The sequence below is a fragment of the Dasypus novemcinctus genome, chromosome 28 (genome assembly GCF_030445035.2).
Source record: "Dasypus novemcinctus isolate mDasNov1 chromosome 28, mDasNov1.1.hap2, whole genome shotgun sequence".
NCBI classification, from domain to species: Eukaryota; Metazoa; Chordata; class Mammalia; order Cingulata; family Dasypodidae; genus Dasypus; species Dasypus novemcinctus.
Window position 1 is genome coordinate 44,798,108 of NC_080700.1, and position 27,910 is coordinate 44,826,017.

At 53.1% G+C, this 27,910-nt stretch overlaps 1 protein-coding gene across 1 annotated transcript; it reads right to left on the minus strand.

Annotated features, from left to right (window-relative positions):
* Window positions 1–11: 11 nt before the first annotated feature.
* TAF5L (TATA-box binding protein associated factor 5 like) lies at window positions 12–27,776 on the minus strand. Its single transcript, XM_058289742.2, has 5 exons — window positions 27,650–27,776; window positions 17,852–17,996; window positions 14,569–14,673; window positions 8,773–9,497; window positions 12–1,833 (listed from the first exon to the last, which is right to left on the minus strand). The coding sequence occupies exons 2-5, from the start codon at window positions 17,991–17,993 to the stop codon at window positions 1,036–1,038; spliced, it is 1,770 nt and encodes a 589-aa protein (XP_058145725.1). The 5' UTR covers window positions 17,994–17,996; window positions 27,650–27,776; the 3' UTR covers window positions 12–1,035.
* Window positions 27,777–27,910: the final 134 nt, after the last annotated feature.

Here is a 27,910-nt window from a genome sequence, read left to right on the forward strand (position 1 = left end):
TACAAAATAACTCTTTTCAGAAAACAGAAATATTTAATCCTTTTTCCACACATGAGAACTCGCTTTATTCTCAGAGCACAGTGGAGCTGCGTGTGCAGGTACCCAGGGCCTTTTCACACAGTGTGTGTCCGGCTGCCCTTGCCGTGCGGGCGGTGGGAGCCCAGAGTCTCAGGAGGAAACCAAGTCGGGGAAGCCACACCTCTGAAAAAACAGTCATCTGGAAATTCAGCATTTTTAATTGTACCTTGTGACTTGCACTTTCGAGCTGTTTTCATTTCTTTACCACAATCTTTCTCTTCAGGGGAGACGGTTATCGACAGAGGTGCAGCCACGAGACTCTCCCACCATCACTGCCCGAGCCCAAACGCGCTCGAGCACGTCCACCCACCTGCTTCTAGGATCACGGCCGTCAGTTACCCAATTGTTGCCCAGAAGTTTTCCCTTTCTCCCAATATACTGTGCTACCAAATTTTCTAAATTCCCTGAACCTTGAAATTCTAAGTATCACAGCCAGTGCCAGGAGTCAAACCTGAAAGTTAAAACCAGAGAAAGTACCCTCTGCCAGTGCTAGATTTCCTCCTCAATATAATAATTATAATAACAATAATTAGAAAAATCCTGGCTCTCTGTAAAATTACGGAAAAAGAAAGACGTTCTGGCCAGGATTTCGCCCTCCCCTTTCCTAATTCCCACCTCGGCATTCCCAGATGAGTGAGGCTTCCCCTAAAGCCCAGGGACGGACGCTGGCACCCGCCCGGCCCTGCTCCCCTAGGTGCTCCGCGGGCACCCCTGCCCGGCCCAGCGCCTGCTCTGTCCGTGCTCGAGGCCCCAGGGGGCCTGCGGGGACGGACGAGCACCTTAAGGCTTGGTCCCCCGCGCCTCTCGGGGGCAGGGGCTCAGCAAAGCCCGGGGAACCAAGGGCGCCGGCCGACGGGAGGGGACGGCGGGGCGCGCTGTCGTGGCCAGGGACGGTTCAGTCTGCGGCCAGGCCTGGACGCCGGGTCCCGCGCCCCAGCCGGGGGCCGGCGCCGCCCGTCAGTGCTCCTGGCTGCCCTGGGTGATGCCGGTCACCAGCAGGAGGTTGCAGGCCATGAACTGGACGCTCAGCACGTTGCTCATCTGCCCGGTGTAGACGCCCACGAGCTCGCTGGAGGAGCCGTCGGCCGGCGCGCTGCAGTGGCTGTTCCGGATGTCCCAGACGCGCACCGAGTTGTCCATGGAGGCCGAGGCCACCAGGCTGCTGTCCGGGCTGAAGGCGAGGCCGGTGACGCTGTCGCTGTGGCCGCGCAGCTCCTTGAAGAGGGCGCCGGACGCCAGGTCCCACAGCTTCAGCCGCTGGTCCTCGCCGGCCGACGCCAGGTACTTACCGTTGGGTGAGAAGGCCAGCGCGAGCACGGGGCCGCGGTGGCCCGTGAAGAGCCGCACGGAGCTGCCCTGCTGGGCGCTCCACAGCCGCACCGTCTTGTCGGCCGAGCCGGTGGCCAGGTAGTTGGAGTTGGGGTGGAACTTGACGCAGTCCACGTCGGCCAGGTGCCCCGCGTACGTCCGCAGCGGGTACGTCCGGTCGAACGCCCACAGCCGCGCCGTGCGGTCGTGCGACGCGCTGGCGAAGTAGAGGCTGTAGGGGCTGATGTCCAGGTCCCACACGGGGTAGGCATGCCCCTGGTACAGCACCGTGTTGCTGAAGCTGCCCAGGTCCCAGTAGCGGATGGACATGTCCTCGGAGCAGGACAGCAGCCCCGCGCTGGCCGACAGGAACCGCGTGCTGTACACCGGCCCGCAGTGCCCGCGCAGCACCTTCATCTCCGCGCCGGCACCGTCGTCCTCGTCGTCCTGGGAGGCGCCCGGGGAGGGGGGGGAGAAGAGAGACAGGTCAGTGGTCCCGCAGGGAAGAGAGAGTCCAGGCAGAGGGGATGCTTGGGAAATAGGCTCCACCCGGGAAAGGAGGGTCCCTGGGAAAACTGCGGCTGAACTGAACAGGGTTTCCCGGAACCCAGGAAGTGCTTTCCTGAATCCGCCCTGCAGCTAAAACCAACCAGACCGAGAGAGGGAGACGCAGGGCTGGGATTCCAAAGCAATGGCCGCGGGCCTGCCTCTCGGAGGACACCGTGTCCGTCCACGTTGACTCACTGTTAATCCTGAAGTACGCCGGTTGAGAAGACTGGCCTGTGGACCTGTTACCTTTGAGTCTTTTTCTGCCTGCGTCTTTGCCGCCGTCTGACGGCTGCTTCGCGAGCACTGCTGCTCCCCTGCTCCTCCTGCGCCACGTGAAAAGCCCTGGCAAGCTCACTGCCCCTACAGCTGCGGCTGATGAGGTGGGCAGCGTGGTCTCGTTTAAAGACTGATACACAGTGATTAGCCGAGCTTAGCCAACGTAAACTGTGGGCGTCTGAGAACTAACAGCAAGCTAGGAAGATGCAGTTTTTAATAAGTTCAACACAAGCCCCTGCCACCAGCCATAAGCTGCCAGTATCCAAAAAGAAATAAGACGAAGTTTTACAGCAGTGGCTTTCTGGACGGTCTCAAACACTTGCCTAAACACAACGAGGCATGATTCAGAAGCGGCTTAAACAGAGCTGGTAATGCCTGTGATTCAAGGAAGCAGCTCCCCCTGGGCGAGGGGCGTGAGAGAAAAGCAGCCCCCAGTGGTCCCAGAGAGCAAGCCTCCTCTCCCCTCCCCAAGCACCCTGTTTTCAAATCTATTTCTCGATTCCCACATAGACAAGCTCCTCAAGACTACAGCTGTTTCTGTCCTGGAATTCATAAATTAATACGGATTTTAATTAAACACCAGAAGAAAGAGAAGCAAGATGCAGACTCCTGAACCCCTGCTTTCGCTGGCTCAGGAAGACGCGGCCGCGGGCCTCGGGTGCCGGCAGCAGGGTGGGCACCCCGTACCCTCTATCTGAAAACTACCGGGGTCAGAACTAATCAAATGCCTCGAGGGGGTACGCGTTTAAGAAAACGCTAGGAGGGAAGACACGGGGATGCCCGTGGGGTTGAAATGCTGCTCCAGAGGCGCAGCACTGAAAACACTGAGGCATCTGGGGGCGGCGGAGCCTACCGCCTGCCCCCAAGGGCGTGAGTCATTTTCCTTTGCGGAGGCCACACCACATTTTACAGCCTCAAGCGTGACTCACCGCTGCATGCTGCAACGTCTACGTCAGGACCGTGGGAACAAGGACTGGGCCGGGGTGACCCACACGGGCCCTCCTGGAGGGCGGCTACACATCAAGGGTCAGCCGCCACCCGGGGCCGCACGAGGACATCCTCTGCGGCGGGGGCCGGGGACCCCGGGAGCTGGCCAGGGCAGGGCAGAGCAGCGTGCCCTGGAGCCACGTGGGGCTCCCCAGGGATCACCCCAATCCTGCGGGGGCGCGCCTGCTTAGCTCTGAGGCCCCAGAACCTCCGGCCAGTCCCACTATGCCGTCTGTGGGACCGCAGCTTCAGGGGACCCGGCCACGTGCCTGCTGTGGCTGGACGTGGCAGAGCTGAAAGCAGGGAAGGGCGGCCGCCTCCCACCCCCTCGCTCTCCTCCACCCCAGTCCACGGGCTGCCTCCCAGCAGAGCTTTTAAAGTGTAAAATACACATGTGTAACAAAAATCTACATTGTGCACGTTGTAAGACATGCATAAAGACAGGAAGTTACAAAGAATGAAGAAAGAGCGATATGAACAGATCCCCCAACACACCCCAAGGCTTGGCGCCCGCAGCCCCGCGGCTCCGACCCGCCGCTGTAGTGGGCCGGCCGCGGAGCCCCAGAACCTCAGCTCGGCGTGGATGCCTGCGCCCGGCCCTTCCAGGGGTCTCAGCTCTCACCGCTCTTCTCCGGGCAGAGGTCCCTTCTGGGGTTGGCGCCCAGTTAGCCGTCACCCAGAGCGGCACTGAGTCGGGGCGGCTGGCCTCGGTGCGCTACGACCCGGGGCTCCAGAGTGGGGCTAAGTCACGCACGTCACACCTCCGAGACGGCACTGCGCCGAATCCAACATTTCTAAAATTAGCCCTGCCCGCTGCTGCTGACATTTTAAAGCGTGGCTACTAGAAAATTCTGAATTACACACATGGCTTGCATCAGCGTCTGACTAGAGCCAATCCCTGCGACAGTTTTATATGCGAATTCCACAAGTGCAGACTGCGTGCGGCTCCACTTACTGGAGGGAGCAGGATCCTGAGCGCAGGGGCTGCAGCTGGGTCATGCTGCTCAAGTACAAAAAGCGCCTGGGGACGAGCAGCAGGGAATCAGGCTGGACGTCGTTCCCAGCCCCCTTTCAGCTGGACAGAGGACGGCGCGTGCAGGCTCACGCTGTGGTGTCTGCAATGGGGGGGCGGCTAGGTCCAAGCGTGCGAAGGGGGTGCCTGTGCCAGCTGAGGAAAACTTCAGTGGTGCTCTACGTCCACTCTTAACTCAGAGAGTGCAAGGGATACGGTGTGGCTGCACGTTGTTTCGTTTGGCATAATTTATAGAAAAAAATCTTGCGTATGTAAGTTTCTGTTTAGTTTACTTTTTAAAAAAAAAAAGATTATTTATTTCTCTCCCTCCTCCCCACTTGTCTGCTCTCTGTGTCTATTCACTGTGTGTTCTTCTGTAACCACGACTATCCTTATCAGCGGCACCGGGAATCTGTGTTTCTTTTTGTTGCCTCATCTTGTTGTGTCAGCTCTCCATGTATGTGGCGCCACTCCTGGGCAGACTGCACTTTCTTTCTCGCTGGGCGGCTCTCCTTACGGGGCATACTCCTTGCGCGTGGGGCTCCCCTACGAGGGGGACACCCCTGCGTGGCAGGGCTCTCCTTGCGCACATCAGCACTGCACATGGGCCAGCTCCACACGGGTTAGGGAGGCCCGGGGTTTGAACCACAGACCTCCCATGTGGTAGACGGATGCACTATCCACTGGGCCAAGTCTGCTTCCCTAGTTTTCTTTTTCACTTAATTCCGAACATTTTCACCTCAAAAGAAACCCCTTGCCCAGGAACCGTCATTCCCACCTGCCTCCCCCAGCCCTGCAGCCACTTTTCTCTGCCTCCTCTGCCCGCTGGGGACATTTCCTCTATGGGAACCAGATGGCATGGGGAATCCGGCGTCTGCCTTCAAGGTTCACCCGTGTGCCGCACGCATCGGAACTTCACTCCTCCTGGCGGCCGTGAGCACTCCACGTCTGCGCACTCCACGTCTTATCAATTCAGCAGGTAACGGCGGGTTCCACTTTTTGGCTACTGTGAGTAATGCTGCCGTGAACATCTCTGCGCAAGTTTTTGTGTGGACGTGTTTTTAAATTCTCGGGGCTCTATACCTAGGGTAGCAATCAATATAGTTATGAATTCCAGAAACAGATACTGGATTATGTTTGTGAACTGGTCTGTCTGAAGTTTCACATTTACTTAATTAAATTATGATTCAGGCTTTGATTGGGCGTTGAGTCTCTGCCCCTTGGTGGATGGAGATAAAAGACACGACAAAGGGCCGAGCTGGAGTTTTAATGCTGGAGTTTTCAGCTGGAGCATGGGAAGTACACACAAGAGAACACAGAGGAGCAGAGATGGCTCTGTAGATGTGGCAGAAGCCCTGGAGAGAGACAGCCTCCTTCGCCTGCCAGTCTACAGCCGGCCTTGTGCAGAGGGCAAAGCCCGGAGAGCCTCACGGTCCACAGCCGGCCTTGTGCAGAGGGCAAAACCCAGAGAGCCTCATGGTCCACAGCTGGCCTTGTGCAGAGGGCAAAGCCTGGAGAGCCTCATGGTCCACAGCTGGCCTTGTGCAGAGGGCAAAGCCTGGAGAGCCTCATGGTCTACAGCTGGCTTTGTGCAGAGGACAAAGCCTGGAGAGCCTCATGGTCCACAGCTGGCCTTGTGCAGAGGGCAAAGCCTGGAGAGCCTCATGCTCCACAGCTGGCCTTGTGCAGAGGAGCAAAGTCTGGAGAGCCTCATGGTCCACAGCTGGCCTTGTGCAGAGGGCAAAGCCTGGAGAGCCTCATGGTCCACAGCTGGCCTTGTGCAGAGGACAAAGCCTGGAGAGCCTCATGGTCCACAGCTGGCTTTGTGCAGAGGACAAAGCCCGGAGAGCCTCATGGTCCACAGCTGGCCTTGTGGAGAGGAGCAAAGCCTTGAGAGCCTCATGGTCCACAGCTGGCCTTGTGCAGAGGACAAAGCCTGGAGAGCCTCATGGTCCACAGCTGGCCTTGTGCAGAGGGCAAAGCCTGGAGAGCCTCATGGTCCACAGCTGGCCTTGTGCAGAGGGCAAAGCCCGGAGAGCCTCATGGTCCACAGCTGGCCTTGTGCAGAGGGCAAAGCCCGGAGAGCCTCATGGTCCACAGCTGGCCTTGTGCAGAGGGCAAAGCCCAGAGAGCCTCATGGGGCTGGTTGACCCTCAGAAAGGGAATTCTTGGGCAGAGACTTAGAAATGAATTGCTGGGGCTTCCCAGGCTCCTTGGATAGCGACTGTCAAGATATTTTTTCCACTTGTGTATGCAAAAGCTAATTCTTCAAAAAGATTAAGGGACAGGTTACAAACTGGTTTTTAATTTGGCTGACGGTGTTTCCTTACTTCCTAGCCTCTCTTTAGCCCAGGTGGCTTACATTTACTTTTACCTGCTTGGCTTCCATGGGCAGATGAGTTTGTAATCCCTCCATTAAAAAGTCTCAATTTTAATTGTAAATTCTACAAGGGAAAAAATGAGGAGTCCAAATTCTCATAGAAGAAACTTTAAAAACCAATACCGGAACTCATTTATTATCCCCCCTCCCCGACCAAAATGCTCTTTTGTCAGAAACCAAAAAGAAAACTTCCCCAAACTGCTGTGACGAAGTGGGTGGGGGGAAGGTGGGTGGTGGTGCAGAAATCCCAAACAGGAAGCCCCTGCCCTGCCAACAAGCGATCTTTAATTCTAAAGTTACAAAAAAATTTCTTTGCACACACAAGAAGAACAAAAAAACAAAAGCCCCAAAACACAGAGGCTAGAAAGTTACCGTATTTGCAAAACAGATGATGGTGAATAAAAACCAGCCCTCTTATGAGCCGCTTCGCTCCCTGTCCCAGCGAGGGGCGCCTCTGGCCGCACCGCGGTCGACGTCACCCGTGGGCGTCTCTCCATCGCGCCACGAGGACCTGACCAAGGCCCTCAACGCCCACCTGCGCCTCTCCTTTCCCACGGCTGCAGCCCCTCACCAGACAGCCGCAGCTGACCTGCTCCCGTCCAGCCACCTTTGTTCCTCTCGGTTCCGGGGTCTCTGCCAGCTACCCCTACTCTGGGTCTGGAAACTCACTGCTTCGGTGCCTGGAAACCTTTGAGAGCACGGCACAGGGCGAGCGCTTACGGTGGCCGGGCTCGAACCTTCAGAGGGTTTGGTTTTGGTCTCCTGCTCTTTCTGAGATACCGTATTTGCTATTTCCCTTTATATAAATTTTTATTTCCTAGAATAATCCTCAAACCCTGATGCCAATAAGGTCAGTAGGAAGAATTCTTTGTTCTAAAAAATGTATTTCCAGAAAATTTAAAGTACAGGAAGGCAGACCCCTCAGTTGTATCTGAAGACCTTCCAAACGGCTACAGCTGTCTTCAAGGGAAAGAGAAATTTGATAATTTGAATAAAAGTGCGATGGAAAGTATCTGAGGGTAGTATGAAATTCAAATCAAAGCTTGTATATGAGAATCTAGATTATTTATTCATATAATAAACTCTACTAATTGTTTCAGTTGCAAGAATAAAAAGTTCTAAGGCCATTCTAACTGGAGGGTCCCTCACAAAGCAGGGAAAAAGGGCTGAATCGAAGTGTCTGATATTCTTAATATCTTTACCAGCAGCTGTAATCCAGCTGGAGTGATTCTTTACTCCTTAATTTGTCACCTCCATGACAGGAATTTTTGATCCCAAATCACCTGAAGCAGAGCTGCATGAATTTCAATGGCAATGAGATAAAAATGTTTTTGTGGGCCGTGCTCGGGGAAGTTAACCCTGTGCAGTAAAATGTCCCTCTTCCTTTGCCCATATTTCCCCCTGGGCAGTGATTCTCATGACTTGAGACCCAGGCCAAACCGAGACCACCCCAAACAAACAAAATAAGATCTGGTAGTGGGTCACTTACACTAATTAATGGATTAACTAAATTCATTCATTCATTCATTCTAGGAGGTACCTGGGATTGAACCTGGGACCTTGTACATGGAAAGCAGGCGCTCAACCACTCGGCGACACCTGCTCCTCACTGTATACTTTTAAGAATGGGGGATGAGAACACCCTGAGGTGCACCAAGCCAGAGGATTGTTGCTGTAACAACATCCAGTGTGAAGAGAATGTAGGGACAGCGTCCTCAAACAGTCGCTGAGATTATAGAACAACACAACTTGGCAGGAAAACGACAATATTTGCCACGATTTAAAATCCACTGACCCTCTGATCCAGTCATCTATTTCCGATTACTTAGACTTGCAAAAATGTACATATATGTGCGTGAGGATATTTACTGTAAATCTGAACTGAAGTCAGTATCAGCTAAGGCTCTTTAATTAGGCTTGGCAGTGCTAGCCGCACTTCAGATACTAATAAATACTGACCACTCTTTAGCAACGTTAAGTTAATATTGCTAAAAAGAAGTCTTTCTTCCAAGGTTGGGCATTAGCAGGAATCAACGGCTACGGCTTACACGGCGTTCGTTTGGCTCAAGGTGTGAGGAGGGGGATGACGAAGCCCCTTTCTGTGGACGATGTGCCGTGCGTGGTAAGAATGTTCCGAGCTAGTTAGGGAGGCGGGCACGGGGAGGGACAACGATACTCGTACCTCTTTCTCCAGAACGTCACAAGCCAAGTGGATTCGGGACACGTCCACCTGGTGGGGCTCCGCCTGCAGCTTCTTGGCCCGCAGGCTCCACAGCTTGATGCAGGAGCTGTCGAACCCGGCCGCCAGCAGCTTGCTGTCCGGGGAGATCTCCGCCGTGTTCAGCAGCTGCTCCGTGTCGCAGAAAGCGTAGACGCAGATGGTGGTCAGCGAGGGCGGCCCGTCCTTGACCCGCCGGATGCTCTCCTGCAGGACCTCCAGGGCGGCCTCGTTGGGCAGGAGCGGCGCGGGCACGTCGGCCGGCTCCGCGCCGTTGCCCTCGCCGCGCGAGGCGCCGCCGCTGGCGTAGAGCTGGTAGTCGGTTCTCTTGGCGGGCTGCACGTCCAGGTGGATGTGCAGGGTGAGGACGCTGCACAGGGCGGCGTTGTTGTCGCTCTGGAGGTAGCGGACCAGGTAGTTGTAGCTGTCTTCCTGGAGGCGCACCACGTACTTGTGGTCCAGGAAGGCGCGGAGCTTGAGGTTGGAGAGGATGTCCTGCACCGTCTGCGCGGTCTGCAGCTGCTCGACCACGTCCTTCTGGCCGGCGTTCTGCAGGAACATGCCGTGGAAGCGGCTGTAGAAGCTCTCGGCGGTGCTCTTGGGGCTGCTCTGGACCAGGTGCAGGTGGAGGTAGACGAAGAGAGGGTAGAGGAGGGGCAGGACCTCGTGGCTGTACTGGGAGTCGGAATCTGGAACGGCAACGAGACAGGGCTTAGCGCCGGCCCCCCACGGGCGCCATCGCGGGCGCCCGCCACCACGGAACCCCTTCTCGGCAGGACGGCGTTTTGAGGCTGGTGACTGAAAGGAGCCCCCTGGAACTCCGGAACTCCAGGTCCAAGCCTTTTTCCCTAAAGAAGGAAGAGCACCGGCTCTGACGCTGAGCAACCCCGGGCCTGATTCCCGCCACAAACCAGGCCCTGGACGCCCAGAGAGGTGGAGAACTTTGCCTGAGTTCCTCTAACAGCCCTGCAGCAGGGGCACTTTGTACCCAGGTCCTCAGCGTTGAGTATTTTTTCCCAATACACTGGTCTTCCTCAAACTGGGGACCTGAGAGCCCTGGGGATCTTTGGGCGTATTCTCGGGAATAACCTAAAATACAATGAATATAAGTATATTCAGATCCACCCGGATGACATGCGATTCTCACTCTTAGTCTGTGCTCTGCTATTACTTTTGGCATCAGTTACTTCAAGTAAAATCAAAGGACTTGCTTCGTGGGTGCATTAACTCATCTTGGCCGCTAGGCTGGCACGACCTACACTAAGATGACGGCACCCATCCACAGTCACCCCGTGTCTGCCACTGCATTCACCTTTATTTTGTTGGCTAGGAAGCAAAACGCCTCTTCTGTAGAGAGAATCATAAATAAGATATTAAGACTAACCTATTTACTAATTTGAGTCTTTGACACCAAGAAACTATGCACCAAAAAATGTCCAAAAAGTGTACTGAACTGTCATGGGCTGATGATAAAAAAGCAGAGATGAAACTCACACCTAAATTAAGAGTTCATACAAGGGAAGGACAACGGAGTGCTACGACAGGCAGAGGCTTTGCAGTCTTCAAACACAGGAAAACGGGAGAGAAGATCATCACAGGACACTACTGGCAAGACGAGCCGAAAATACCGTGTGCTACAGCCACCAGTGCTGTCCACTCCCACTCAGAGCAGCAGGTCAATTTTGGCAAAGCCTAACCATCACGGTAAATTGCTATTAATTTGAATTATATGGCTTTTGTGGTTGTTTGTATTTTATTTGTAAATGAGTTTAGGTTTCATACAGAAATATAATAAGCATCAAGATTTTAAATCTAGATTAAGGTTTGTACACATTTAAGAAAGTTAATATAAAAAGGCCTTGGCAGGGAAGCAGATGTGGCTCAACTGACAGAGCATCTGCCTACCATATGGAGGGTCCAGGGTTCAAACCCAGGGTCTTCTGACCTGGCCCACACACAGTGCTGCTGCGCGCAAGGAGTGCCTTGCCGCACAGGGGTGTCCCCTGCGTAGGGGAGCCCCACGCACAAAGAGTGAGCCCCACAAGGAGAGCCGCCCTATGTGAAAAAAGTGCAGCCTGCCCAGGAGTGGCGCTGCACACACAGAGAGCTGACACAACAAGATGAGCAACAAAAGAGACACAGTTTCCAGGTGCCACTGACAAGAATGCAAGCGGACACAGAAGAACACACAGTGAAAGGACACAGCAGACAACAGGGGAAGGGGGGGCAGAGAAATAAATAAATCTTAAAAAAAAAAAAGCCTTGTTAGCACCTAAGAGCTGCTAGCACTTTTTCCCCTCTACTGAAAGAAATCCATCCAGGACTGGGAACACTGCATTTTGCCTCCCTAATTTAACTCTAAATGCAACCAGTATACTATCTTTGCTTAACACTACTTCACTTGCCACGAGGTAAATTATGCATAATATATGCATTTTAGAATAAATTGATCTCTACTCTAATACACAGTTAATGACAAGGCAGCTGTAATTCTTTAGAAGACCTCTGGAAATTTTCATTCTCAAAATACCAATTACAGAAAACAAAGAAGAGTCAACCTTTACTTAAGACTTTAAATATACATATTCTACTGGGATGAGAGATCATTTTCAACTCCTTAAAAATTTTAGTTTCAGTTTTATTTTCCAAAATGAGAGGCATTTTAATTTAATAAGTTTAGAAAAAACCTGGCCCATCAAGGAACAGGAAAGTATGAATTTAGAAATGACTGAGGGGAGTGGATGTGGCTCAAGCAGCTGCGCTCCCGCCTTCCACATGGGAAGTCCTGGGTTCGGTTCCTGCAGCCTCCTAAAAAAACAAACAAAGAAGCAAAACAAACTGAAAAACCATCTCAGGGAAGCCGATGTGGCTCAGCGGTTGAGCACCAGCTTCCCACATACAATGTCCTGGGTTCAAGCCCTGGCCACGATACCTCAAAAAAAAAAAAAGAGAAAAAGAAAAAGACAAATTCGGTGTAGCTTCAGCTCGTTTCAGACTGCTGCATTTGCTCTCCTACCTGTGGACAATGCGTGCTGGGTGTGAACAGCATCTCGGTCGATGCCTTTTATACGCTTTGTCCCGCTGCGGTCATGCCGGGCCCCTGTCTCGCTGGGGACGCACCCACTTAACACACCTCCTCCAACCGCAGAAGGGCCATTTCTGCTGAAGGCGGCGCTTCCCTTCCTCCCACACACCGCCCTGAGCGTGGCGGGAACGTCCACTCGGTCCCACTCACTCTGCTGGTGGGAATGAGGAAAACGGGGTTTCCGTGGAGTTCTCAGAAATGATTAAAGCAAGACACTACAGCAGAAAACGCGCCTTGCCTGCTCTCCTTCCCCGCCTTTCCGAGTCTGGACCTGCTGATGACACCTGCCCTTGCTGGGAAGCCCCGCACGCTGGGTGCCCTTTAACCCTTGGCCCCTCCTCCCGGGTCTTCAGCCGGCAGCTCGCCAGGTGGCCCCTCGGAACCGCTCACCTCCAGCTGCAGCAGGAGGCCCGCGCCTGGCCTGCACCTGCTGAGGCTGGGATCTGCCTAGGTGGATGGCGCGGCATGCCTGTCATCGGCTCTTAGTCCTGGCCGCATGTCCCGCTGCAAGCTGCACGGTGGCTGCCATCCTCACAAAACCCTTCCAGCTTGTCATTCCGCTCACCGTATCTTAGTTATCTCAGTCTCAAAAAACCGGAGCCTTCCTCCTCTCCCCTGAGCCTTGGGGAGTCGAACCTGCTAATTCTACCTTGGAATCAAGATCCTGCTTTCTGGAAGCGGATTTGGCCAACTGATAGAAGTGTCCGCCTACCACATGGGAGGTCCAGGGTTCAAACCCCGGGCCTGCTTGACCCGTGTGGAGCTGGCCCACGTGCAGTGCGGATGCATGCAAGGAGTGCCCTGCCACGCACGGGTGTCCCCCGCGTAGGGGAGCCCCACGTGCAAGGAGTGCGCCACGTAAGGAGAGTCGCCCAGCGCGAAAGAAAGTGCAGCCTGCCCAGGAATGGTGCCTCACACACGGAGAGCTGACGCAACAGAAAGAAACACAGATTCCCGTGCCACTGACAACAACAGAAGCTGACACCAACAGAAGGGGACAAAGAAACAAGACACAGAAAATAGACACAGAGAACAGGCAACTGGGGTGGGGTGGGGTGGGGGAGGGGAGAGAAAAAAATCTTAAAAAAAAAAAAGAAAAAAAAAGAAAAGAAAAACATCAAGACTCCCAAGACATAAATGGGGAAGGGATTTGGACAGAAGGTTTTTTACCTAGATAAATTAGGTCAGCGATTAACTAGCTATATTAACTCTTCCCTGCAAGAAAACGTCGCAGTTCTCTGATAAGATTATTTCAATGAGTCCATTTAATTATAGCCATGCTTCAGTGATTAAAAAATACAAACCAAAATCTCTACGATGTCACGAGTGCCTGACTGGGTTTGCTTTTTTGTTTCCCTTGCTGGGCGGTGGGCCCCAGGAGGTGGGGCCAAATCAGCGCGACCCCAGCTCCCCCACTTGGCGAGTGGAAGGTGGAGACCAGTGCTCCATCTACACCAGCCTCCTGCCACCAGAGTGGCGACATCAGCTGACCATGGAGAGACACTTGTGATTATCTACTGATTAAAAAGGACTCACATCTCAAGGTCTTGCTTGCCTCTGGATAAATCCTTATGGCATAAATCTGTTTTCTATCTTCAGTGGGGATGGAAAGCAGCCATGACTCTTCTCATACCATTCATGAGAAATGAGGATCTTAATGGAGTTACTTTCTTTCCAGTTTAAATACAATCAATTCTCTTTATTACCAAATCTTTAATCGTCACGACTTTTCACTTTTGTAATGATTTAACAGATTATTCTCTACTTAGGCATTCTATCATTCGGCAACTGTAAAACTAAGATAATTCCTTCTGAAGTTTTATTTTGTAACCTTTATTTCCTGTAACATTTTTGGACATTTTCCCCAACTTTAGACCATAGATTCTTTCCTTTAAAAACACTAACGGGAAGGAGATGTGGCTTAAGCAAGTGGGCTCCCATCTATCATAAAGGAGGTCCAGGGATTGATGCCCAGGGCCTCCTGGTGAGGGCAAGGTGGCCTGTGTGGTGAGCTGGCCCACGTGGAGTGCTGCCTGCGCAGGAGTGCTGGACCAAGCAGACAGCTGGTGCAGCAAGATGATGCAACAAAAAGAGACACAGAGGAGAGACAGTAAGAGATGCAGATCAGGGAACTGAGGTGGTGCAAGAGAATGATCGCCTCTCTCCCACTCTGGAAAGTCCCAGGGTCGGTTCCTGGAGCCAACTAATGAGATTACAACAGACACAGAAGAACACACAGCGAATGGAGGACAGAGAGAGCCGACAATGGGGGGAGGATAAAGAAAGAAATAAATCTTTACCCACGCCGCCTTGTCTAAACAGCAGCTTTTGATTCTTTTGTCTTGCTGATTCTTGCACTTTTGGAAATACAGGGAAAAGACCATTTTACGATGGTCTAAATCATCAGTCTTGGAGAGGTACCAAAGCTCTTTCCCAGGAGCTGCACCCAAGGACGCTGCTCCACGCGGCTGACTCGGCACGCGTTCCCGACGCCGACGTCCTTCGAAACTTTAGCCTTGGACCTGAAGTCTCTCCGCAGTGCCAGCGGACGAGGCTCGGCAGCAAGGGCTGTGCTCTGCCCGCGAGCCCCGTGCCTCGCCCGCGCCTGCAGGGGCAGCCTCGGGGACGCGGACTCCGCTTTCTGACCCAGAAGAGGCGGCTGGGGCCGGACTCACCAGTGAGGAAACTCCGCAGGCGTCCAAACTGCACTTCATACTGCTGGGGCTCGGCCTGGCAAGGCACCGCGGACACCACGTTGGCACAGCCGGATTCCGACTGGACTGCGGAGGGAGAGAGCAGAGCGGCCGACAGGCGGTTATCGACCCAGACACGGCGGGAGGGCAGTTACTGACCCCAACACGGCGGGGGAGAGGCGGTTACTGACCCCAATATGGCGGGGGGTAGTTACTGACCCCAGCATGGTGGAAGGGGTAGTTATTAACTCAGACATGGCGGGGTAGTTACTGACCCCAACATGGCGGGGGGTGGGGGTTGCTGCGTGCGCACCAAGAGCACTGGACCCGCTGGCAGCTTTTCAAATATGTGGACCTTGCCGGACGTTACCGACTGACGCCACCTTTATCTCCTTGCCTTCCTATTACCCAATTAAAGGACAGTAAAGAAATAAAACGGCAAAAACCACAAAGATAAACAGATGACCGAGAGGGGAGCTCCACCAGCTCCTGGAAGGTTTACCTGGAAACTTCTGACCCTACTTCCATCTACAGCAGGACCTCGGGGGGTTTATTTGCGGCCCCTGTGCTGGGCGCTCAGGGGACCGTCAAGCTGCAAGGTCATGTCTTTCAGGTCTGCGGAACGTTCTAGAATCCTTTTACTGACTCCCTCCTGTTTTCGTTCTCTGGGGTCCTACGATTTCAAGGTTGGATCTCCTGAATGGAGCCTTTAATAACTCCCCGATATTCCATTTCTTTGTCTTTTTGTTCTACTTTCTGGAAAGCCTGCTCAATTTTCAAGCCTTGTGCTGATTATTTTTCATTTCTACTTTCATACAACCTAACAAATTCTTATTGCTGTTCTCTGAAATTTCTCTCCCTTTCTCCTTAAAGATAATGTTCTATTCTTGCTTCAAGCATGCTATTTTTTTTTTCTTTCTTTCTGAGGTATGTGGCTGGGGCTCGAACCTGGGACCTCGTATGGGGGAAGCCGGCACTCAACCCCTGAGCCACATCCGCCCCCCTCAAGGATGTTAACGGTAGCATGCTTTTTTCCCCTTTCGTTTTCTTTCTTGTTTTGTTATTTTCCACTTTTGTCTTAGAGGATGTTTCTGAAGTGCCTGGCCACCAGTGTTCTTGTAGCTGGCTCGGGGGAGAAGCCAGAGGTTCAATATTCAGCATGTGAACCCGCGCTTAATCTCTGTTCTGTGAGTTTATGCTTTACAAAAAGGCCCCTTGCCCTCTCCGCGTGTGGGGGCCTGAGGGGGGTGGCTGGGGCAGAGAGAAGTCATCTTTATTGGCAATCTGGATGAGCCATCAGCACGTTTAGAGACGGGGTACAGGACCCAGGAAGCTACAGCACAGAACGTACACAAAGGGGGACAGAGACGGGGAGACGGGCAGCGTGCACCGCAGAGCCCGGAGGCCCCACACTGCAGAAGGCAGAGGGGAAGCGGCGAGGGGAGGGGCTCGCCAGAGGCCTGCAGCTTCCTAAAATCTCCTTGTCCTCTCCTCCTGTTACCCCGCTTCTTCCACGGGATGGTCCTCCTTCTCGTCTGGCCTGCTCCATGCCGCTAAGAGGTCCAGGGAACAACCTATCAGCTGGGCTCCCCCATCGGTGATGTGTCAGCGCGAACATCTACACTCACGTGAGAGCCCGCAGGTGCTCGCCTCTCACCTGGCCCCCTAAGCTCCTGAGGGCTCCTCGGGAAGTGAGCTTGCTCCCCGTTTATCGATCGCCTCCTGCCGGCAGGGACCTGGGGAAGCCTTCTCGGCTGACCGTCTTCTCTGCTCCACGGGAACCCTCTTCGCCTCTGTGCCAGAACTCACCCCGTTCACTTCTCCGTAATCCCTGACTTATTGCCTTGCTTCCCGGCCACAGCCTCGCGCCGCCGGAGCTGGGGGCAGACCTTCGCCCCCAAGCTCGTGTCCTGGCCTACAGCCTTTGCTCAATACACGCCTCTAACGGATACACGGTTTTTCAGAGCACTCAAATAACCGAAAGACAAAATCGCAGCAGAACCACAGCCGCGAGCCGCCCTCTCTCGCTGGTGCTCCAGGAGCGGCTCCACTGTGTCCAGACTAACGGTGACCCCTGAAACAGAAGCGGCGTCACTCCTGCGTCCGTCGGCTGAGACACACAACTACTGCTCCTGGGCTCGTGGGAAGCAAGGCCGGCGACCACGCGCCTGCGTCAAAGGCTTGACGGCGACCTAAGGCGCGGCGGGCGGGGCGGGGCCTGGTAGATCAGCCAGGGCTCTAGAGACCGTCCTTCCGTCCATGTCCACCTCTGCTGGAGCGTGGAGGGAGGGGGCGTGGGTGAACGTGACCACGAGAACGCGTCTTCTCAGGGTAACGGCTGCAGCTCTGCGGCCACCTGGGGCTCTCGCTGCCGCCACCCCTTCCCCAGGTGATGGCAGGGGCCCCCTCGGGCAAGTGGCCTGGGTCCTGGACCGGGCCGGTACCACAGCACCGACTGAGACCCGCGAGGGCAGAGCAGGCTGTGCCGACTCTTACAAGAAAGGAGTTCAGGAAGCAGGGAGAGCAGGAAAGAAGGGGGCGAGGGCTGAGCTAGAGAGAGAGCTGACCGGACCCCATCAGGGCAGGTCCCGGGCATCTGAGAGGATGGAGCAGCTTGTTTTCTTTCAAAATCTCTAGTACACGAATTCAGTGTAAGAACTCACAATGTAACCACGTAACAATTAATTCATTACTCTAGAATTTTTTTTTTAGGTGGTCCCGGGGATCGAACCCAGGACCTCGTACATGGGAAGCAGGTGCTCAACCACTGAGCCACATCCACTCCCGTTACTCCAGATTAATTCAAGACAACTTTTTCTAAAATAGAGTCCAATTTCAAAACAAGTAACAACAACAACAAAAATCCCAAAAACCCCCGGAACATAGCTATGATCAGCATTTCCCACCACTGCACCCACCCAAGGTGCTCGCTCACCCAGCAGTGGACTCCCCAAGCAAGAGTATCGAGAGGAGGGGGGACACCAAGGACCCGGGACCCTGCTCCCAGGGGCTTTCAGGACAGTTTACAGGAGGAGGGCGCTCCACGCAACACTGCGAACAGATAACCGGGCGTCCTGCGGAAGGAAACCCTGCACGCAGTGGGGCGGGCGGAGCTGCCTTTGGGCGCGGCTCTGAAGGACGGGCCACGTCCCTGCAGCCACCTGACGCTGCCCACCCAGGTTTCCGGGTGCTCCGTGCCGAGCCCCCACTGCAGAGGGCCTGGCGCTACCCGTGGGGTCAGCCCCGCCGCGGAGGCCGGCGTTACCTGTGAAGTTAGCTGCCATCTCCTCAGCAGTCTGCGACAGCCGCAGCCCTTGCTTCAGGGGCCCTTCTGAGTCCACGTACTGGCGGCGTTTGAGGTAGCAGGACACTGCCATCTGAATCTGCTCGGTGCGTACTCGTTTCATGACCTTCAGAGAGAGGGCCACGGGGCGCAGAAGCATGAGGATTTTAAAGGCCATTTAGTAACATCCGTAGACAACCCCAACTCCCCTGAACGCAATCAGCCACACCAAACTTTTCATACAGAGGCTAACAACAAACAAAACCAGTTTGAATCTTAAGGTTTTTTATTTTCCCTATTCTGTGAGAGGTGTTTATTAGCAGTGAAAGAGCCAGTAAAGCAGGCTATAGGAAGTACAGAATCTAAGACCTTTAAAACTCAGAAAATAAATAAGATTTTGGGAAAGTACGAAGTCAATAACTGGGAAGGGTAAAATACCATACTTAAAAAAAAAAGATTTTATTTCTCTCCATCCCTTGTTTACATTTACTGTGTCTGTTTCATTGTGTGCTTGTCTTCCTTTAAGGAGGCACTGGGAATTGAACCTGGGACTGCCCGTGTGGTAGGCAGGAGCCCAATTACTTGAGCCACATCTGCTTCCCTCATTTTTTTTTTTTAGATTTCTCTCCCTTTCCCCTTGCCCCATTGTCTGCTCTCGTGTCCATTCGCTGTGCGTTCTTCTGTGTCCATTTGCATTCTCGGTGGCACCAGGTATCTCTGTCTCTTTTCGTTGTGTCATCTTGCTGTGTCAGCTCTCCGTGTGTGCAGCGCCACTCCTGGGTGAATTGTACTTTTTTTGCGTGGGGTAGCTCTCCTTGTGGGGTGCACTTGTGTGTGGGGCTCCCCTATGCGGAGGACACCCCTGCGTGGCACGGCACTCCTTGCGCGCATCAGCACTGCGTGTGGGCTGACTCATCACATGGGCCAGGAGGCCCTGGGTTTGAACCTTGGACCTCCCATGTGGTAGGTGGAGGCCGTATCTGTTATGCCAAATCTGCTTCCCCCAAACTGATTTGTGATTGCTTCTTTAAGTTACACTCTGAAAAACTACTTTTCAATTCGACCTAGAAGTCACACACCAGGGCAAATGGGTATACGGATATATGCACACACATATACATATAAATTCAGTATATATGCATATAAATATAAAATGTATATTACTTCAGACTTGGTGTATAGAAAGATATTACCAGAGAGAGTGCAAAACATTTGTTAAAAAGGAGGGGCCCTGGTCTGATACAACTGAGATTCAACGATATAATGAAGCAAACCAATAACTTTCCCAATACTGAACCATCCTTTCGTTACGGAATTTGCCTCACTTGGTTATGGGGCATTATTCTCCCATTGTACTTAGGAGTTAGAGATATTTATTGATTTATTTTTTAGGACGTACTGGGGATTGAACCCAGGACCTCGTACACTGGAAGCAGGTGCCCAATTATTGAGATACACCCTCCCCTAGATTTTTAAAAATTTATGTTTATTGCTATTACAAGGATTCAGATACTTTGAGGAAGGGAAGCCTTTCTCTAGGCTTTCCTCTATCAACGAAGACGTAACTGCTTCTTTGGAGCTACTAACGAGCATTACTGTATCAGCCTGACTCTACCCGTGATGCTCCAAGGTTCTCTAACCTCACTACACGTAAGAATCCCCCGGGAGTGAGTTCAGTGGTGTGTGTGTGTAAATAATTCCAGCTCTGGAGATTCCAATTCAGTATTATATTTAGAAAAAATTTAAAAACGCACAGAGACGGTAGCAGTGAATACTGTCCATCGACTTTGGTCCAAAGTCAAGACAGGGAATCCAACATCTTCCCGGCACCTTGTTAAGACTTAAAAAAAAAATCCATTTTATTGATATACATTAATAACACGTACAAATCACCCAAAGTGTACAATCAATGGTATTTGGTATAATCACATAGTAGTACATTCATCACTTCAATTATCATTAGAGCATTTCCATTATTTCAATAATAATAATAATGATAAACAAAAAACAAACAAGAAGGGAAGCAGATGTGGCTCAAGCAATTGGGCTCCTGCCTACCACATAGGAGTCCAGGGTTCGACGCCCAGGGCCTCCTGGTGAAGGCGGGCTGGCCTGCGTGGAGTGCTGGACTGAGTGGAGAGCTGAAGCAGCAAGATGACGTAACAAAAAGAGACACAGAGGAGAGACAATAAGAGATGCATCAGAAAAGGAAGCTGAGATGGCGCAAGAGAATGACTGCCTCTCCCACTCCAGAAGGTCCCAGGATCGGTTCCCAGAGCTGCCTGACAAGAATACAAGCAGACACAGAAGAACACAGCAAAGGGACACAGAGCAGACAAAAAATAAATAAAACTAAATTAAAAAACAAACAAAAATTCTCACCTCTCAATCTCTCTATGCCTCCCCTGCTGTACATAGCTGCTATTTCTGGCTATTCTTGCACAATTACTTACTTATTAAGCTCTTTTACTGAGATAGAGCCACATACCATACATCTATCCCAAGTGTATGATCGATGGCTATTAGTATAATCACAATGCTGTGCATTCATCACCACAAAAAATTTTAGAGCCGTTTCGTTACTCCGAAAAGAAAAGCTCTGCACCACCCAGCAGGTAGGATGCTTCTAACCTACCTCCAGGAGCTCCTGGGCCCGTACTCCCAGACCTGGAGTCCTAGGCTCATGTTTTAGCCGTGAAAACGTTCCCAGATGTCCCATCGCCACCCTCTTCTTTGACACGGGACTGTGTGCAGTGTCGACGTGTTTTCACCATCATTCAAAACCAGAAAGCTGGACAGACGCGACAGGGAGGGACATCAGTAGGAGAGGTGGCCGCCAAGGCCGGGCCAAGGGGAGGGACAACCTGTGCCCAGCTGAGGCGGTGGGGAGAGCCAGGGGGCTTAGGAAAGGGGGAGCAGAGAGGGGCGGGGCTTAGGGAAGGGGCACAGGGATGGACGGGGCTTAGGAAAGGGGGCGCGGTGAGGGGTGGATGAACAGCAGAGCGGGCCGCCGGGGGCTGGCGGGGCTGGCGGGGCTGGGTGGTCGATCCTGGTTCACTGGCTGCTCCGATAGGCAGATTCTCGGAATCAAAGCTCCGTTTTCTAACAATGGCCCTGGGTGGGACGTGGACCGAGGGGCAGGGCTCGGCAGCCCCTCTCCTTTCCAACCACTGAAACGAACAGCAGAGGCAGAACCAGCCTGAGTCCAGCCCAGCGTGCACGTAAAATAAGGACTGAGCGGATGGGATCCTTCAGAGAAATCCATTTTCCTCTTTAACCCTGACTTCCGCATCACACATTTCCATACACGGACTCTTAGAACAAAAAAAGAAACTCCTTAAAATAGAGACCTGTTTTCTCAGTGACTCAGACATGAGACTTGCATTGTAATTATCTGCTGAGCTTTTTCCGTAATTAGAAAATCTTCGTTAATTTCAGGATTTCCCATAATTTTCATTTATTTAAATGGGGACCACCTTAAAGCTTAAAGGTGAAAACAGGTGACCTCAGATCCTTCTCTTCATATCACATTATTAGCATTTCTGCAAATAAAACGAGGATTCTGAAATAATGTGCACCTGTCATATATAACTCATTGCTCCCTGCTGAACTAATATTTCAACAGAGCTGCTATAAAAATCAGGACATGATCATCTTCCTGTAGCCAAACTCTTAATAGTTAACTGTGGATACAGGGGGATGCAAAGAAACCCGAAATCCAGGAAACCCTCTTCAGCTGGGAAAGTAACATCGGGCCACAGCGACTGGGGGTTGTGCCTCTTCCCTCACTTCAAAGGTCCACGTGGGAGGGGTGCCCACGTCCAAACGGCCACACAATCCACCAGAAGCTCACCAGGGGCCCAGAAATCTAGCTTTTGCATTCATCATCACAATAAATTGTATTCCATTAGCTTTGAGGAAATATAAATGAGCCACGTTCCTAATTTCAACCATACCTCACATAATTTTAAAATAACATCATCGTTCACATTTAATCTTTGTTCAGACACAGTCTGGCAGTAATACACTTGAACTCGGGAAGTGGATGTGGCTCAACTGATAGGGCGTCCGCCTACCACATGGGAGGTCCAGGGTCCAAACCCAGGGCCTCCTGACCCGTGTGGAGCTGGCCCACGCACAGTGCTGATGTGGGCAAGGAGAGCCGTGCCATACAGGGGTGTCCCCCACGTAGGGGAGCCCCACGCACAAAGACTGCGCCGGGTGTGGAAAGCTGCCCCGTGTGAAAAGTGCAGCCTGCCCAGGAGTGGCGCCGCACACACGGAGAGCTGACGCAGCAAGATGACACAACAAAAAGAGACACAGATTCCCAGTGCTGCTGACAAGAATATAAGCGGACACAGAAGAACACACAGCGAATGGACACAGAGAGCAGACAAGGAGGAGGGGAGAAATAAATAAAAAATAAATCTTAAAAAATACACTTGAACTAGTAGCTGTGCTCTTTCCCTGTCTTGAGAGATGTGGGGCGCACACACAGCGCATGGCTGAGGCACAGGAGCACCTGAGTTTCACGGAGCGGGCGGGATCTCAGGCCAGGCACACAGCTGTCACCAGGAGCCACTCTGTCCCACGTCACTGGCCTCAGGCATGTCCCAGGAGTCTTCTTACGGCCACTTTCCAGGCTCCTCCTCCGGCGGCCACGCCTGTGTCCATCTTCAGTGGACCCGTGATTGAGATGTGAATCCCAGGTCCCCCAGGTCTCACGGCCCTTTCCGGTACCCTCCTTCCGGATCTCAGCTGGACTGGGCGCCGTGCCCCCTTCTCTCGCTCCCCGCCTCCGTTCCTTCTTCCCGTTCTCTGCATCACCTTACCACCCCCAAGATCATCTCCACTCAGTCCGGCTTCCTGAGCGCACTGCCCTGCATTCCCACCTGGGTGCCGCAAACAGCAGAACTCAACGTGTTCAAAACGGAATCCATCTTCCCTTCAACTCCTGGTCCTCCGGATTCTCCTCGACGGCGCGATCGTGCCACCGAGCGGCCGCTGCAGCACGAAGCCCAGTGGTCAGCCTCATTCACTTCTCCCTCTGGCCCTCCTGCTCCACTGCGCTGTGCTCTGAAGAGCTCCCTCTGCTCCACCCTCACCGCGCTGTTTTAAGGCACACAAGGCTCCACTGCGCCACCGCAAGGTTCTCCCACCTCCCGCCCAGGCTCAGGGCGCCCTGCAGAGCGAAGCCAGAGGAGATTCAAGCCTGGCTCTGCCACGCCACACACGAAACCGCCCACCTCCCAATTCAGGCCCCCATCCTGCCCGCACCGCTCCTCGACTCCTCCAAACAAATGGGGTGTTCCGGAGGGGACATGCTAAAAATACAGCGCGTGCTGGCCAGCTTTTGCTTGGCATTTCCTTTAGGTTCCTGATCTTTCTGGGTTTTTATGACCCCCAAACCATAAATATTTGACTCTTACCGTAACGCTTTTTTACAGCACACAAAAATTATTTCTATATCAAACCTTGTCAACATGGAAGGTTATGGCACAGTGACAGAACAGATACACCTACACTATTATTTTTGACTATATAAACTTTTACATCTGCTTTATTTGCAAACCCAATCGTAGACAAAAAGTAAAAAAAAAAAAAGGGTGTTTTGCTATGCTGATCACTCTTCCTGAAACTGAATGCAAACGCAGCAGGTGAGGGCTCAGAGCTGTTCAATGACCTTAAAACGTGCGTGTGTCAGTGTGGAATGACCTTCAGTTTTCATTCTAGAGCAGTCTTGTTAAAAAGGACTTTCTGCAACGCTGGGAATGTTCTAGATCTGCACTGTTCAATACAGGAGCCACATGTGACTGCTGAGCAATTAAAACGTCGCTAATAGAACTGAGGAAATAAGTTTTTAATTTTTTAAAATTTTAATTTAAGGAGCCACACACGGTCGGCTGTAACAGTACTGGACAGCACAGTTTTAGAGCGCAGTGCTACTTTGTGAAATGACACTTCAGCATCTCTGAAAATGGTAACTGACACAATTTTGCATTATACTTCTGCTTGTTAAATTATAGAATTTCCAAAAGCTAGTATTTTGTTTTAAAAAACAGGGGGACATTTTATTTTGAAACTGGGTAAAGGTGCTAAGGCAGATACACTCTTCAGTGTCTCTCAGAAGAACATCATCTTGTTTGACTGCTAAACAAAGAACTGAGCATGGATATTCTTCATAGCATTTTCTAACCCTTGCCAAGACAAAACTTCAACTTGTCTTCAACGTGAGCACTCTTTCAATCTTCTTAATGGTAAAACATGAGAAGTGGAAAAGGGAATTTGCTTCACCAGAGAAACAAAATATCTGCTAATTTCTACAAAATACTTAACTAAAGGCGATCTCAAACCTTAGATGATCTTACCCTTTTCAATGAGAAAATTAAAAAGAAAAAATATTTTTGGTTAACTTAAATTGGAATAAAAACAAAAATTGAACAAAACTTTTAGGATTGTAGATGAAATAGTCAAATGCCTACTTATAGTCTTTATAAATTTATACATGCATTCAAATAATGGCATATAGGGCAATGTGTTAATTCAGAAATATTGTTTTCCCTTTTCTTTCTTGAAACAGTTTTACTCCAACTACTCACGTACACCCTCAGCATCAGGGTGGTGGTACACTGAGAATAACCCTAACCCTAACCAACTCCCACAAAGACGCACCCAAGTCCTAGCCCCAGATTCTGCAGGTGTGGACCCACTTGCCGACGGCGTCTTCAAGTTCTAACCACCCTCAGCCTCTACGGTCGGGGGGTGTGGACTCATCTGTAAACCAACAGGACCAGAGGAGGCCAAAGGCATCGGGGTGGCCCTAGCCCAACCTAACGGGAGCCCCAATAAGCACAGGAGACCTGGCGGGAGGTGGAGGGCTGCGCCTCGGAGGCCTGCCAGCAGCCGCCCCAGAGCTACAGCCTGTGGGGACGGGGCATGCTGGGGTTTTGGACTTCCAGCCTCTAAGTGGAGCCTAGTTGTTTAAGCCACTCGGTCTACAGCAGCCCTGACAAGCTACAACGAGTCTCTGTGGTCGCACGAGGCACTCTGAATTGTGAAATCCCATTTCCTAGAGCACATCACCCTTCTCACACCCACCCGAGGCCATCACTGGGAATCTCAACCCAAGCCGTAAGTACCAGTTAGGTGGGCAGAAGTTTTTTCATTCATTAAAGATTGTATTTTTTGTGATCTGTTAACAATGACATCTAACTCTTGAGCTTTCTGAGACAAATCCTTAATTACTAAATCTTTACTGGGTTTTGTTTGTTTTATTTAACTAATATTGGTAAGATTCATTGTAGGTATACCTCAAATTAGCTGGACTGTGGATATTTTATCCCAGTATGTCTTACTCAAACAGCACCTTGTTCTCAGTAATGTAATAAGAGAGTTGAATATGAGGTGTCACCCTCTTCTCAGAGGGATACATTTTGGGGAAAACCCTTCCTTATAGTCAGGGTCATTTTATTTTTATTTTTTGGGGGCCCCTGGGACCTCATATGTGGGAAGCCGGCACTCAACCACTGAGCCACATTAGCTCCCGAGTTCATGAGCTTGCTTGCTTTTTGTTTTCAGGAGGCACTGGGAATTGAACCTGCGACCTCCCGTGTGGGAAGCAGGTGCGCAACCGCCTGAGCCACACCCGCTCACTACATTTCATATTTGAAGGCCATTTTCAAGAGGGAAGGCTGTCTGGAAGGACAGACGGGTTACTTCAGGCCTCCTCTTGGTCCTCTCCGACCTGAGGATCTGCTTGAAGATGTCCTTCTCTGCTAAGCAATCGCTTTCCCTTTGGAGTCAAGAGGCAGACACGAAGCTGCAGTCAAAGCAGACCAACGTAGCCCAGTCTTCCCCATTTCCATCCCATCACCACTCGCAGGCACCACCTTCCCAAAGAGCGAACCTGGAGCCCTCTGCCCAGCTCCACAGGGAGTCCTTGCAGGTTACTCCCAGCCGGGTCCTTCTCCGCTCGCTGGTCGCCCCACACCCCCGCGACCAAAGACCCCCCCCCACTGTCCCTGCAACCTGCCGGCCCCTCCTCCCGCCTCCCCACCGCTTTCTTTTTCTCTCCTGGCGCCCCCCCCCCCCCCACGCACTGGCCAGTACAGAGTCCACTTGGGAAGGGTCCGTGGCACAGAGGTCAAGAGCCCTGCTCTGCAGTCGCCGGCTGCTGGAGGATCCTGCCTCGGAGTCACAAGGGCAGTCGGGAACAGAGAACACTGGCAACAGTTACCACCCGAGAAGCTCCTCAAACAGGAAGAGGCTGGAGACATTAATTCTAATTCTGCCCACTGAGGAACGCTGGTGAACCGAATGATCCTCGAAAACAAAAATCCCTCTCTTTCTGCAGAGGTGTCCTTTGTAAGTGCCAACATTCTGTTTGGGGAAAACACTCACACGTACACACAAGTTACTGGGTTGTTTTGTGAGGTCTGCGCCCAAGTTTTATAGTCACAGAAGCATGGTTAAGTCTCATTTTTACAGGCAGAAGCAATAAAACTGATCCAAGATACACTAATCTCCCTTATTGTTGATGAAACAGGAAAAAATACTAAACACAAGGCCACTTTTTGGGTTTCTAGTTCAACAATGATTTTCAAGGCAGGAAAGATTTATATTTCATAAATAAAACCAAGACTAATATGTATCGTTATTTAACACACAAACATTTTAAACCTATGAGGAACCTAGAAAATATTTCCCCGAAAAGAAAATAGCTAATGTTTACATAGTACCTTTTACGTATAAGGCAAGTTCACATACTTAATTCCCTTTTTTTTTTTTGAACCTTTGAAAAAGTCTACTTTTAATATCGTACCCAGTGAGGTTTATCCGAGGCGCGATTATTGCTAATTGAAAAAATCCACTTTTACACTGTCAACTGTTACCCCACGTTACATATTCGGAAACTAGGGCAGAGAGGTCGCACAGGTCGTTCCGTGGTTTCTAGCCTAGATCTACCCGCCGGCCCCCCCCCATCAGGCCTCCCGGCGCTGGACCCGGCGGGCCGCTTCGCCCAGAGGCACTGCCACCCCGGGGCTGAGGGCAAGCTGCGCACGCGCCGCGCCCTCCAGGTGCAGCACACCTGCACCCCCGGGGGGACCCGAGCTCCGCCCGCCGAGCCCCTGCGCGCTGCACCCGCCGTGGCCCGAGCGAGGCCGGCTTAGGTGCCCCGGGACGAGGCTGAGGAGGCCGGCTCGCCTTCCGGGCCCCCAGGCCGCGCGGCCCGCCCGGGAGGCCGCTCCCCCGGCTGACCGGGAGACGCGCGCGGAGCCCGGGGCGCCCCACTTCCGCCGCTCGGGGCCGCCGGCGCTGCTCCCACCGCCCGCGGCCTCGCCCCTCGGCTTCCGAAAGCCGCGCGCCCCGCGCCCCGCGCGCAGGGCGGTGACCCGGAGGCCCCCGGCCGGCCTGCCCCGGCGCGTCTCCGGCACCCACCTCCCGCCGTCCACGCGCGACCACCACGTGCTCGGCCGCAGCGCGAGCTCCCCCAGGACAGCGCCTTTCTCCCGGGAAGCCGAGCCCGGCGCCCTGCCCGCCGCCCTCCGGGACCCACGGCCTCCGGAGCGCACCGTGCGGGGCCGCGGCGGCCGCGGGGCGGGGCGCGGGGCCTGCACGCGGGGGTCGGGGCCGCCGGGCAGGCCCCCCCACGGCGCGGGCCCCGCCCAGGCCTCAGCGCGCCGGCTCGGGCGCCGCGACCCCCAGGCCCGCCCCCCGCGCCCCCGCCCCGCGCCCCCCGCGCCCCGCGCCCCGCGCCCCGCGCCCCCGCCCCGCACTCACTGAACATCCAGGGCGGCCCCGGCTCCTCCCGCCGCCGCCTCCGGGATCCGGCCGCTCCCGCCCCCGCCGCCCCTCCGGCCGCGGGCTCAGCCGGGGCCCCGCGTCCCGCGTCCCGCCGCGGCCCCGGGCGCCCGCCCCATGACCACGGACACGGCGCTGCGCCTGGGCGCGGGCCCGCGACGCGCAACCGTCTCCGCCAATGGGCGCGGCGCCTCGGCGCTCGGCTGGCGATGCCTGGCGGGCCCCGCCCCGCCCGGGCCC